Raw genomic sequence first — 13,977 nt, 5'->3', positions numbered from 1 at the left:
AAGGTTGTATACCGGGCCTGGCAAGAGGTTTAACTTGCCAGGTCGTCATGGAAGGGTGAACTGCACATACAGGCTCTGCAATATCAGGACCGAGACATGTCTACAGGGCTACTTAAGTGGGTGGCGCAATCAATGCTGCAGGTCTACTTGTAGCATTCGATTTACAGGCCCTGGGCACATGTAGTGCATTATACAAGCCAATGTTTCCACGATTAAAGGAGAGACCACAAGCACTTTAGCACTGGTTAGCAGTGTTAAAGTGCACAGGGTCTTAAAGCCAACAAAAGCTAATTCCATGAAATGAGGAGGAGGAAGTTAAAGGGTATGGGGTGACCCGGTAGAGAGGGCCATGTCCAACACACACGCACACTAACTCTACTCTCTCTATCACTATCACTCTCTGTTTCCATTCTCTCTTACTCATACACACTCTCTTTCTCTCTAAATCTCTCTCTGACATTTTTTCTGTTTGCATAATTCTGCTGATGCACATAATTGCAAAATAGTCAAACCCTAAAACTTCGCATTAAAGCTAATGCTAGCCTGCATCAAGACTTAATGCCATCTGCCTTGTCCTTAAACTCTTGGAAAACATCTCCGACTTCTTCATACTACTGGATGACTTAACATGCATCATGAGAGATTGAAGATGATGGAGAAAATAAAATAAAATAGGAAATGCAAGTATAGGGTAAAACGGACACTAACCTTGGTAGGACAAATAGACAATTTACTATTTAATCACAACTCAACAATTCACTATGAAGCCTATACATAAAAATTACACAACAAAGCCATTACGTGGGACAAGGAACACGCAAAGGAAAAACACCACATCTTAAAAAAGCATGATTTGCACCAACCTAGGTTTTCATTTCATTCAGTAAAAAGAAGCAAGAAATTAATTATTTGTAGTGATTTATGCTCTGTTTTACTGTTAATGCATTTAGTGAAATTGAGATATTGTGTTAGCTCTAATTAAGGAGTATATAGTTTAATGTATTGAATATTTTTCAGTTTACAGACACAAGAAGAGTCCGTTTTCCATTCCAATGACAATTTCACAATTTGGATCAATAAATCACAGGAAGGCATCCAGTATTCTCTCTGGGTAGAGACAAAAAATGACCTGGGCTCGGCAAGATCAACTCTGCTGAACATTTCTCTGGATGACATAGGTACGAAGTGTGATCTGAAGCACTGCTATATATTTAGCTTAAAAGAGTAATACTGCGGTTTGCAAACTAATTAATTTTATTTGATTGACTTGTAAGGATTGTAAATCCAGTTGTAATATTTCTGTCTTCGTCTTTGATATATACAGTTGCAAATCAACGAAGAAGTGAGTAAAAATTGCAAAATTTTAAAGTAGGGCTGTGTCCTGTAATCGTCTATCATTTGAATATAAATATGGGGTCTCACCTGTTAAGACATCTACTCTACAAAGATGTATCTTAATTCCCAATTTTTTTAAACATGGCATTTTTAAGGTCTGATTTCAGACCATGTTAGTTGTCCTGCAGAGCATATACCCTCAATAAATTACACAGAGACAAGAGTAATCATTCAGCCCCTTCCCCTCCACCCCCCCCAATCTGCCCCCCCAACTCGCCCCCGCCATTGGTTTTGCCATTGACATTTTGATCAGTCCACATTACAGCCAGAACTGTCAAGGATGACTTATAGTGATATTCCGCTTTAAAAGCACTAGGGGGAGCTGTTCCTGTTGGTGGAAGATGGCGGCTCTCCCCTCTTGCAACAGCTATGATTTGATCACCCATTGTAAGAAAACCATTTAACCAACTGTGGTATTGCTGCACTGGTAATCTGTCATCCTTTGTCCCTATCCTTAACACTTTAATAAATTAAATGTTACCTCACTATTAAACTGGATTATTGGTTTGGTAAATGCAATCTGAATCAAGTGCTACCTAAATTTGGTCTGAAACACTCAAATATGAAACAATATCCGGGCTACTTATTTTAGATGTGTGACTTTTTGAGACAGGAAATATTGTTTTCCTAATCAAAGCGCGGTGGTCTCGTGAGATGCTTTCTTGTGGCTGATCCTTTTTCCTGGCTTTTCACACCTGTTTTGGTTTCATCTCATGCCTGTAAGTATTTATCCATAAAGATATCTGCTTTTTAGCTTCTAGGGTAACACACACAATCATCAGAAAAGGCGAAGAGGTTTGAACTAGGTGCAGTTCCTTGACATCTACCTGAACAAACCTAATAAATCATGTATTTTTTACCGAGTGCTTATCTCTGGTAGACCCACAGTCTCCACTGGCCATCATTTTACTCCTAGTTCAGTATTTTAAATGGTGTGACTCACCTATTAAGTAGATTTGACTACATTGGTTGGAAGTTAGTAGAGTTGAGAGGCGCGGAAATGCTCCTCATTCTCCAAGTTGTCGTCAGTCATCTCGGATTTAAACACGTAAGTAGAAGTCTCCATGCCTGCTGCAAGCCCACTTTCTAGTGGAATACCAGACGATTTGTATCCTCCCTCTACATTGAATATTTGTGGTCAAGGTTTTGTTGCAGAGCTGAAAGTACATCTCGATCTGGTCAAAATGGTAATTTGAACATGATCTTCTGGGACGTTTTACTACCAAGGAAGCCTTCCTCAAAAAGATGCGTTCTGCAAAGCAGCAAATATCCTTCAACCAGGAGTGCTGACTACAGATAATCTGCTTAAACAACTGAATTGAAAGAACCAACCTGAATAATTACAGCACAATTTGGGTCTACTAAAAATGCCCTTCAACCATCATACAACAACTTTGAGTACAGTGTTTACAAGTAAATCTTTTACTTGCAATTACAGAACGGTGTTAGCTCGACCCACATCTAACTTTGTCACTATGTACCAGGTTGCGCAGCACAATTCAGACTGCGTTTTCCTTGCGTTTTATTGCTGTTCTTTTGTTGATAATGCTTGATTGAACACACCTTTTTCTGGGGCTGGTAGGTTGTGCTGTAGCAGAGTTTCTCTGAGACTTGTGTGAAGACCTAACAAAGGGGTGTTTGTTAAGTTAATAAGGGTTCCCCACATTCACAAGTTAATAACCTATTTTCTGATACACTTTGAGAAAGATTTTGCAGCTTCACTCTAACCTTGAGATAACCCTGCCAAAATATTGTTTTCCAAGAGATTCATTCAAAATATATATTCATTGAGGGGCATTTGTTCAGTGGCCTTCAGCCATTGGTCTGTTGAATTGTCATTCACATTTTGGTTTCGCCCATCACAGCTTTCATGCAGGTGGGAAATATAAGTTGGGGGTCAGTGTTCATTGGGTTTTGAGGGGCGAATAGGGTAGGGAAGCAAAAGCGGAAAAAATACCCATTGAAAAATATGTATGGGCAAGGAAGGGGGCAGAGGCTTGGCTGTTGCAGCCAAAGTCTTGTCTGATTTTTCCAGACCGAATTACTGGAGGCTGCGGCCCCTTTCTATGGGCTGAGGGGCCACCCCCCTCACCTTTTGGCCACTATCTGTCAGACTGAACAAAGATCAGCCTGACAGGTACTCTTTCTTTGCAGGTTGACATGCAGAGATGCGCTAAATGTGCAGACTCCTGGCTGCCTTAGCTGAACTTTGCCAGGCTAAAGAAGTCACAGCTCCTGTGGGCTTGATATTTTGAGCCTGTGCGTCACAGATTGCCTTGGATCAGGTCTAAGTCACCTCGTCACACAGTGGGGTGGGGTAAGCAGTCTCATTGACTTCATTCTACTCTGTGATGAGTGAAAGACTGCTGCCTTCCCTCACTGGTTGACCTTAGGTAAGCCAGTGAGGGAAGACAACAGGCCCAACCCTGCTGGGACCACTGAGGCAGAGTTGCCAGGTAAGTATGATTTTATTTCCAATGTTTGGTGGGTGCATGCATGAATATTTGTGAGTGAGTGTTGTGAATGGATGAGTGTCTGTGCTTGCATGTGTGAATGCATGAGTGTGAGTGAGTGTGTGTATGTGTGTGGTCCCCTGCCTTCATCCCTGGTAAAAGTACAGGCCACCACTGATTACTGGCTGGTAAAATTGGGTCCGATGATTTCGCACCTGTGAAAACCAGATGCAGAAACAGCCGGTCTGTCATGATCAGGTGGCGCAGTATTTCACCTAGAGATACTGCTCCGCCTGACTCGCAATTGGGACCTTCAATGTTCTTACTCAGGTTGGTACATGGTCAGTCTGTGAAAGAAAGGGTCTGGAAGTGAAAACTCCAAAGTGTCATTCTAGTGATATGGTCAAAAGTCCCTGCATCAATTCTGCCAAACATGATACAAAAGTTATCAATCTATGTGAGCTCTCACAAGCATACTCATGCAGAATGTCTATCAATAAGTCGATCAGATGGCTCAGTGAGTTGAATACTCATCTATAAAAAGTTTAGCGATCGGTGTGTCACAAGCTTGAATTCTAGCAATATAGACTCTGCCTTACATTCTCCTGAAGTCAGAAACTGAATACCATTAAATTGCATAATACCATTAAAATTTGAGGCAGTTGCCCAAACATTGTTCTCTCTAAGAAAAACATGAGATGTTGTCATTAGGCATTGTTGAGATTAAACAAATATACCTTAAGGCTTCATGCGATTTGAAATCTGGTGAAGTATTGAAGCAGGTAATGCATTTATGAAGTGGTATCATCTCTCTGTCTGTTATTTTAAGTTTATGTTATCTCTCTTGTGTTATGTGTATTCTAGTGGTTCCTGCTCCACCTGCTATCGTCAAAGTTGAGATTTTAAATACATTCACATCAAAATTGTTCATAGAGGGAAAAAATCGGGAAGCACATAAGAAGCTCTATTGTGAAGTTAAATATAAACCCACAGGAAATATCACATGGACTTTGGTATGTTATGGAAGAAACTATATGCTTTGAACTCATGTCTATTTTGATTTTCCTCGGGCAAGGGGTTTAACCCCTTGAAAAACATTTTCTAAAGGAAATACATGCTATTAAAAGTGTTTTAAACTTCTTGTCTAAAGAAATAACTATAGACTTTAAAAGCTCCCCAGTCATCAGTAATACCAGGTAATATGCTATTAGTTGGACTGGCCTTTGCATTTTTCCTCTCTCCTTTCTAAAGGTTGATTTTACAGTGTTTAAATTGCATTGTGACATCATATCTGGCTACATTGTTAGTGCTTTTTGAGTGATGATATCTTGTCACCGTCATTAAAAGTAAAAGTAAAAAGTGGTAAAAAAGTGGTAAAATGAATCGCACAACTGACACTTGTTTTTCTAAAAGAAAAGTAAATCATACAACAGCTGCATGAGTGAACGTATTATTATTTTTTTTAATTTGCAAGCATGTTGTGAACACTTTTATATGGCTGTCGGTTTTCTAATATTTTCATTTTCATTTTGTGACATACGTTGAATATACTTAACCATTTCACGAGCATTCTAAGGTCAGAAATATTTTGCTTTGCCAATGCTTGTAAACTTAGTCAGAGATAATGAAAATCCATCCGAGGCCAGTAAGACTGCTCAGAAGGATGGTGGCAGACAACAGAAGTGAAGGCATGCTAGCAGAAAACAAAAATGGCCATCCCACTCATAAAAAGAGAAAATGGATTCCTCTCCACCTTCACTGTCCACCTCCTCTATCAATGCAGGATTTGTATTTATTTTATTTTATTTACAGTGTTTTTCTAGAGTGCTTCTTCACCAAGTTATATTAGAGCAGTGTACATTATAACAATAACTGCATATTAAGTAAGATAATATGCCTCAATTTAACATCATAACAAACAAAAGAGTAACCATGAGGTGGTGGGGGGGGTGAAATGAGGTCCTGTGATGGATACAAATAAGTAGACATATGATATGTCAGTAAGGAGGCTAAATGTTATGCATCCGGGAAGGAACCATAGGCACGAACTGTGAAAGGGGGCAGTTTTCTTTCTTATTGACAGACAAATGATTATTGAATAGGAACATCTTGAGATGCTTCCTTAAGGAGAGCATGCTCACTGCTCAGCACCAGTGCAGTGGAAGTGAGACAAGAACCACCCCTGCTGCTGCCTGGTGCAGTGGGATGCAAAGAAGAGGCAAGGCGCACTGACCTGCTGGGCAATTTCCCGATGGGCCAGAGGGGAAACGGCCTCTACAACGAAGCCGTTTCCACGAAAACCTTTACCACGCATGCATTACAACGCATGCGTGGTAACAACGAGAGGATTTACCACGCATATCTTTACTACGAAATACGTAGTAAAGGTATGTGTGGTAAATGAAAAAAAAGGGGGGGTTTGGGGGGTCTCCCCCCAAAAACGGAAAAAATCGAGGGATAAAAAAAGGGGGGTTGGGGGGCTTCCCCCCCAAAAATAAATAAATACCTGAAGTGACGACATGCGATCAGCGTCATAAAAGAGGAAACGGAATTAAACTTCCGCTTCCTCTTTAGGACGTACGGTCGACGTAACCGACGTAACAAAGAAGATGGACAGGAGACGATTTGAAAAGGTAAGGGAAAATTATTTTTTTTTTTTTAAAATAAGGGTTAATGGCAGGGGTAATGAAAAGGAGTAGAGGCTGGGGACGTGAAAGAGGACAGGTGTAACCTTTAACAAGAATATGCCCGCACCATGCATAAATTAACAACGAAAAACGTTGTTAATCTATGCGTGGTAAAGGAATATTAGTGGTAAAGGTTATGCGTAGAAAACAAATTCCGTTGTAACGCATGCGTGGTAAAGGCATGCGTTGCAACGGAATTCGTTGTAACGTCATATATTCGGGCCAGAGTTGGTCTCTGCCGCTTCACCTTCTCTTTTGGAAATGGGTTCCAGTTTACGGGAATAAGGCGACCACTCCGCAAAACGTCGATGTCTGGGAGAGGCAACCGTCCCACATCCATTGTTGTGTGGTTAACTCACCCACTGCTGAAAGACTCTCACAATCTCATTCCTGACAGTTCTCATAGGTATGAAGAAGAAAGAAACACACAAAAAACACGCACACTGTTGTAGGTAAATTTCGCGCATTGTTGTAGATAAAACACTTGTGTGCGCGTTGGGGTCTGTACTTCCAGGGAAACACGCACACACCTTTCTATTGATTTCTATATGTTACAAGTGCGTACCTCGCATCCACCCCACTCCTACATCTCCCAAAAATGGAGATAACCACAGAAAAAGGCAATTTTATACAATTTTGTGTGCCTGAAAATAGAAATTGGTTAATAGTGTTGAACATTTCACAACCCATTTGCATTTAAGTAACAGTCACTGATATTACTATTTTAATGTGTGTGTGTGGGGGGGGGAGGTCAAGCCATCCATTTTTGTAATGTAATGGATATTTACTACACCCATATTTAGAGAGCTCTGGATACACTATCATTGATTGGAGGTCTAGACTTTGAAAGGAGAGGGTTGCATATTGCACAAAGCGTATGTTTTAGTGTATTGTGCAAAGCGTATGTTTTTGTGAAGAAAATGTATGCTTTCCTAGAAAGTCTGCACTCCTGTTACCAGCCAGGCTTTGTCAGAGACTCCTGTTGTTTATCAGGCTGCAGTTGCTGCCTGCTATTCCAGTGCCAACCGGCAGGAGGGGCTGCTGAGCAAGTCTGGGTGTACAAGAACTAGTTTCAAATGACCAAGAGTAACCCTTGCCTTTTCTTCAAAAATAACTGGAAACGTGTATGAACATTGCGGGCACTCTAAAAACCGGGACCAGGTGCCTCAGGGTGGGCGGCACTGAAGAGAAATGCGTTTGTGCGGAACGGAGGTGGTTTGGAGGCCTCGGCTTCACTGTAGTGGCCGGACCTGTCCCAAGCGCTGCAGGGTTTAGAGCTGGAGATGCTTGTGGGTGTGGAATGGGAACACAGCGGGAATTTTCTGCAAATATTTGTATTTGTATTTGTATTTGTGTTTGTATAGCGCATAAATCACCCGTAGGTCTCAGAGCGCTTGCAGATGCTTAGAAAGGGGTTACCGGAAAACCAGATAGCCAGAAGAGCCAAGATTTTAGGAGTCTTCGAAATCTCATGTGGTTGTATTCGGTCCTGATGTTTAGGGGAAGGGCATTCCAGGCAACTGGGGCTAATTTAGAGAAGGATCTATCACCAGTCCTGACAGTGCAAACTTTAGGAATGGTTAGGAGAGACTTGTTGGCGGACCGAAGGGTTCTAAACGGACAATGGTTGACAAATTTCTTCTCGAGGTATTTGGGACCTTTTCCATTGATGGTTTTGTGGACCAGGCAGCAAACTTTAAAGTTTATGCAGTTTCTGACGGGGAGCCAGTGAAGAATTCTAAGATTGGGCAAAGATGGGGAGCGGGGGGGGGGGAGAAGAGGGGGCCCTAGTGATGGCGTCCACCATTCCTCGGTCCAATGTTTGTGGGCATTTCCAAAAAAGCACGATCTCTGTTTTACCAGCATTGAGCATCAATAAGTTATTAGTCATCCAGTCCTTGATTGAGATCATGCGCTTTTGGAATCTCAGTTTGGTATCATTAGGGTCGGGGCCTAGGGTGATCAGTAGCTGTGTGTCATCAGCATAGGACACGGTATCAAAGCCGTGCGCCCTTATTACTCGTGCGAGGGGGGATACATATAAATTAAACCGTGTGGGGCTCAAAATTGATCCCTGAGGTACCCCCTTGTCGTTATCTTGGCTATTTGAGGTGAAAGACCCAATTTGAACCTTTGAGCGCCGTTCAGTTAGGTAGCTTTTGATCCAGAGTAGGGCTGGGCCTTCAACACCCATCTCCAGCAGACACTCTACGAGAATGCTGTGCGAGATGGTGTCGAAGGCCTCCGACAGATCGAGTAGGATCAGGATGGCGGATTGTCCAGCGTCGAGTGTCAGCCTGATGTTATCCACAATCTCTAGCAGAGCTGTGTCAGTGCAGTGGTGAGCCCTGAATCCTGACAGAGATGAGTCAAGCAGCTGGTTGGCCTCTAGGTGTTTACATAGTTGCTTAGTGATTAGGGATTCCATAATTTTCTCAAATATTGATAAGAGGGAGATAGGGCGGTAGTTGGAAAGCAGTTTGCGGTCAGCTGAGGCGTTTTTTAGGATAGGTCTTATGATGGCCTGTTTCCAGTGAGAAGGGACAGAGGAGTGGGATAGTGAGAGATTGAGGGTTTTCGTGAGATCGGCAATCAGAGCCGGTGCAATTTTAGCAAGAATTTGAGAGGAGGCAGGGTCTGTGGGGGATCCAGATTTAATTTTGTTTAATGAGTGAGCTACTTCGGTTTCTGAGAATGGTTGAAATTCTTTGAGGACTGCGACACGCGGATGAGGGGGCGTATCAGCCTGATTGGGGGGTAAGTTGCTAGCCATTTTGTTGGTTGACTTGGGGAAGGATACATGGATAGTATAGATTTTATCCTGGAAATAGTATGAGAGGGTGTTAACCCAGTCCTGGGATTCAACAGGTGGGGGCTGGCAGGCCGGAGGGTTCGTAAAATCTTTAACTATTTTATATAGCTCTTTGTGTGAGTTGGCTGCCGAATTTATCCTGTTCCCCAAATAGGTTCTTTTAGCTGCGGCAATCTCATTCATATAGCGTCTGTGTGCTGTTTTGTAATGTTGTCTGTCTGTTGGATATTTAGTATGTCACCATTAACGCTCGGCTGCCCTTGCCGACTGTTTGGTTATATCTAAGTCGGTAGTGAACCATGGGGAGAGTTTGTTAGAGCCTCTGGATGCCTTTTTGGGGGCAATTAAGTCTAAAGTGGAGGTAATTGCGTGTTCTAGGGCAGTTGCTGCATTATTAGGGTCAGTGCACTTTGTGATGGGCGGGGGAGAGAAGTGGGTGGAGAAGGATTCGATGTTGATCTAGGTCCATGGCCTGCTCCATTTCACGTGGTCTTTGACCGGTTGTGTTGCTTTTATGGAGATGTAGAACCTGATGACAAAGTGATCTGACCATAGGACGGGGAGAGTTTGATCAACCACCACTTTGGATGAATTTGTGAATAGGAGATCTAATGTGTGGCCTGCCTTGTGAGTGGGGCCAACTACTAACATGTTTAGACCTAATTAGTTAATACTAGTGATAATGTCACAGGTGTGGGGATCTAGAGTTAATTCAGTGTGATAATTAAAGTCCCCTACCAAGATAAAGTTGCTAGAGGCTAGGGTGTATGGGGCTATTGTCTCCATGAGATTGTTGACGAAATTGGTTTTGGTGCCAGGGGGCCTGTAGAGAAGGGCAACTTTCCATTGCTCATTATTTTCTGTCAGGAAGGAGACGATACACAATTCGCCCCAGTTAGCCAAGAAGGTATCAATAACGTGTAGTGAAATGTTTATCCTATAGATGATTGCGGTGCCCCCTCCTCTTTTTCCAACTCAGTCCAGTCTGAATATCCTGTAGTCAAAAGGCATGGCTACAGCGATGTCGGGTGAGGAAGAGTCTTGGAGCCAGGTTTCAGTCACGAGAAATAGGTCCGGTTTTTCGCTATCTAGCAGTGACCATATTTCTAGTGCATGCTTAGGGAAGGACCGAGAATTGCAGTACAGACAGGTTTGTTTAGGTAAAGGTTGTGATAAGGGTTTGCTTTTGTTGCGATTGAGTTTGTAGGGTTTAGTTAAGGATTTCCAACTGGGTTGGGAGTGTACCTGGTCTGAGAGATAGCTTTGTTGAGGGCGGGGAGCAGTATTTAAGGAGTGTAGCTCCAGACTAGTGTATTGTATTATGGCCATCTGTAGGAGATGAGAAAGCAGAAAAATATAAAATAATAGAGGAAAAGGAAAAATAAAATGGGCAGGGTACCTGGCGACTGGCGACAGTCAGGCACGGACGGGCGCAGACGGGCTTGCCTTTGGCGCGCCATCGGCGTGCCGCTCCGCGCGTCCGCTCGGCACAATCCTTTTTGGGAGGGAGTGGGCGGGACCGTGCAGCAGTGTGTGGAACGCTGACCTTGCATTCCACACAGGAAGTGAGGATAGCCTTGGTGTTCCAAAATGGTGTATGGCCCCTCCGTTCAATCGGCACAAGCCGCGACGGACCAGGGGGACACCAGGACACTCAAGGTAAGCGGGGGTATGAAAGTGCAAACAGCAGTTGAATATTTTTAAAATAGACCGAAGTCACAGTAATTAAAAAGCAGAGACCTGGCTGTTACATTAAAAGATATAAAATCCCAGAGGACCTAAAAACGTATTCATATGCAAATACTATAAATAGAAACAACTGTGTCCATTTTACAATTTTACTAGTAGGGAGTTGGACGTAAAGGACCCCTTTAGTGCTACCTCCTGCATTTTGAAACGGCCCCCCTGATGAATTAGGCTCTGAAATATATCCACTGTTGTGGAGTGGTGTGGCTCACTGGTTAGAGGCGGGCAGTCCCGTAAGCAGAGAACAGCCCGGGACCAGGGTTCAATTCCCGATGCAGCAGGGTTGTGGACCAGGGTCAAAACAGACTCGATAATTCTTGCCTCAGTACCTACTCTAACCAGGGAACACACTCGGCAACTCTGGGCATTAAGCTTGCCTCATCTCTACAACAGACGCCAGGGATTCCTGGTTTCACCTTGGAGATACCCAGAAAGGGACCATCTCACAGGGAAAACCAGGACAGGTTCCCCAGCGGTCTTCAGCGCCAGGATACCCCATGGAGTCGCAGTGCACTTTACAAGTACACTTACATTTGTCAGAATAATGTTCGTTTTCTGTTGCCTGAAAAGAAATGCATTTTTACGCTGTGCTGCTTGGGCCAATAGAGTGAGGCTAATAAGGGGCAATACAACATGTCATTGGGGCTGAGTTAAGGCTGCAAGTTACTTAAGACAAAGGGGTTCCCATCTTGGGAGGAAGTGTGTCAAAGACAATAGAGCCGATCTCAGACGAGTCAACGAACAGAGTACCAAAAGAGTAAATCACATACAGAACAAGTCCAAAAACAACCAGTAGTTATATTGTAAGTATTTTTGTATAGTGCAGGTTTCCTGCTCTTGCTTCCAAAAACCAAAGCATTGTTTGCTATGGCAGCCATAGCAAACGGTAATGTCCCAGGGGTGGGCACCCCGGGACATTGCAGGAGCCGGCCCTGGGTGTTGGCGGTCCCCAGGGCCGGCTCCCCAGGGCCATCAAGGGGTCTTGGAGGGAGGCCCCCCTATCAAGTGTTTACGGCCCCGGGAAGGGGTGGTCCCTGTGGCCCAGGGGTCTGCAATGGACCCCCCTATTTGAATATTTAGTGCCCCATGGAGGTGGTGGTCCGGGGCTGTGTGGGGGGCAGGACACTTTTTTTAATTCAATTTAAGCCCCAGGGAGGTGATGGTCCCTGGGGCTTGGGAGGGCCTGCGAGGCCCCCCCCTTATTAAAGAATACCCCAGGGAGGTGGTGGTCCCTGGGGCAGCGTGGGGGGGCAGGAGCCCCATAACACTTTTTTTTACAAGCCCCAAGGAGGTGGCGGTCCCCAGGGCTGCGGGGGGCTTTGTGCCCCTACACTTAATGAATAAAAGCCCAGGGAGGTGGTGGTCAGCATTTCCATAGGATATGCATTGTAAAAAAACATATAATCAGCCATTTCCAGCTATTTACCCAGGATCTGGAACAACATTCCTGAACCCATCTTGACCACCCCAAACGCTGTTCTAATTTAGGAATAATATAAAAAGCCGCCTCTTTAAACAGCATATCATGATGCATTACCGTCCACAACTCAGCTTCCTCTCAAATTACTCATTGACTTTAAGCTTGCCTTTGACCATATACAGTGTTCTGCTGCTATTTGTCTAGATTTGCGCTACAAAAATACCATTTACATACATACATACAAGTGTGTCTTATGTTAGGGTGAACTGTATATTTGTATGTGGTTATCAAATTGCTATGGATGTGACACTTCACCTTTACTAATATACAGATGAGTGAGTAAATGCATTTTGCATCAATTTGGATATCTTCCCCAGGATCAAAATTGGGTTCAAATTGGTTTCAGCATTTTCAGCCCCTTTCAGACTGAAGGTTTTTGACTGCATTGATTACACCACCCATCATGTATTCACCAAGCTACAGGGCAATGCTATAATGTCATTCTAACTTTATCTCAATAAGACCCATTCTGTCTTTCTTTCAATTAGGCCAGTGGTTTTTCCCGGTAATAGAGGTAGAAAAAGCTTAAGTATAGCTAGCACTCAGGTCTTAGATAAAAGGAACAACCAGAACAGTAGGCTCATGATATGTTTAGCTGTATGAATTTATGTCCGCATGTAGTATTTGTATAGCGTGAACTTAAGCCGAAGGTAGCATAGTGCTGTGCAGGGTCAAAGGCAAAGATTCAGTCAAATGCATTTGGAGGAGCAGCTGGGTTCTGAGAGCGGAAGTAAGCTTTTACTATGCTGTAACGTTGTGTTGTTGAAGAAGTGCTCTTTGACTCTTTCCTAAATTTTAGCATGGTTGGGGTTAGCCTAATGGATAAATAAATGTTGTTTAACATCCTGGGTACATAGAAGTAGAAGGTCAGTTGCCTTGTTTTTTCCTTATTTTGCATTTTTTTGTCTGTCTTGTAAGGTCTGTCACTGGCTGCAGGTATGCCGTGAGCAGCCTGTGATGGAAAGCTTGTCTGGAAAATAATTGGGTGTGTTGGTCATGATGGCCTTGTAATTGTGCAGCTGGTTTTGAAAATGGTGCGAGCTGGCAAGGGGAGATAGTGGTGTTTCATTAGGTGTTTCATTAGGATGCAGGTTATGTAGTCCTATTTCATCAGGCCCCTGTATGTTGCCACATGGAGGATGACCCTTAAGGGGGCCAATGTGTCAAGTCTGGAAGAACATTAGGGGTCCATTAGGATGTCAGGAGGTGGCACCACCGCGGTGCTGGCGGTGCGGAAAAATGCATGTTTCCGCCCACAAGCAGTGGTACTCACGTCCGCCATATTAGTATGGCCAAATTTAGCCCTTTCCCGTCCGCCGCGATGTGACGCACTCCGCCTTCAAAGTGCACCCGCCACCGCGGCAATGGAGATGCACCGCCGTATGGAATGACGTCCGCCCCGCT

The 13,977-nt window shown here is 43.7% G+C and overlaps 1 protein-coding gene across 2 annotated transcripts in view; it reads left to right on the top strand.

The window, feature by feature from the left end:
- The window catches only part of LOC144807767 (interleukin-12 receptor subunit beta-2-like), a 762,710-nt gene that overhangs the window by 287,572 nt on the left and 461,161 nt on the right, over nt 1–13,977 (top strand). For both annotated transcript variants that reach the window (XM_078673425.1, XM_078673424.1), the window contains exons 5-6: nt 1,018–1,178; nt 4,713–4,861. In XM_078673425.1, coding sequence (XP_078529551.1) covers nt 1,018–1,178; nt 4,713–4,861 — 310 coding nt within the window. The remainder of the gene's footprint in view (nt 1–1,017; nt 1,179–4,712; nt 4,862–13,977) is intronic.

Source organism: Lissotriton helveticus, chromosome 1_2 (genome assembly GCF_964261635.1).
Source record: "Lissotriton helveticus chromosome 1_2, aLisHel1.1, whole genome shotgun sequence".
NCBI lineage: Eukaryota > Metazoa > Chordata > Amphibia > Caudata > Salamandridae > Lissotriton > Lissotriton helveticus.
This window is presented reverse-complemented; position numbering and strand designations above follow the sequence as displayed.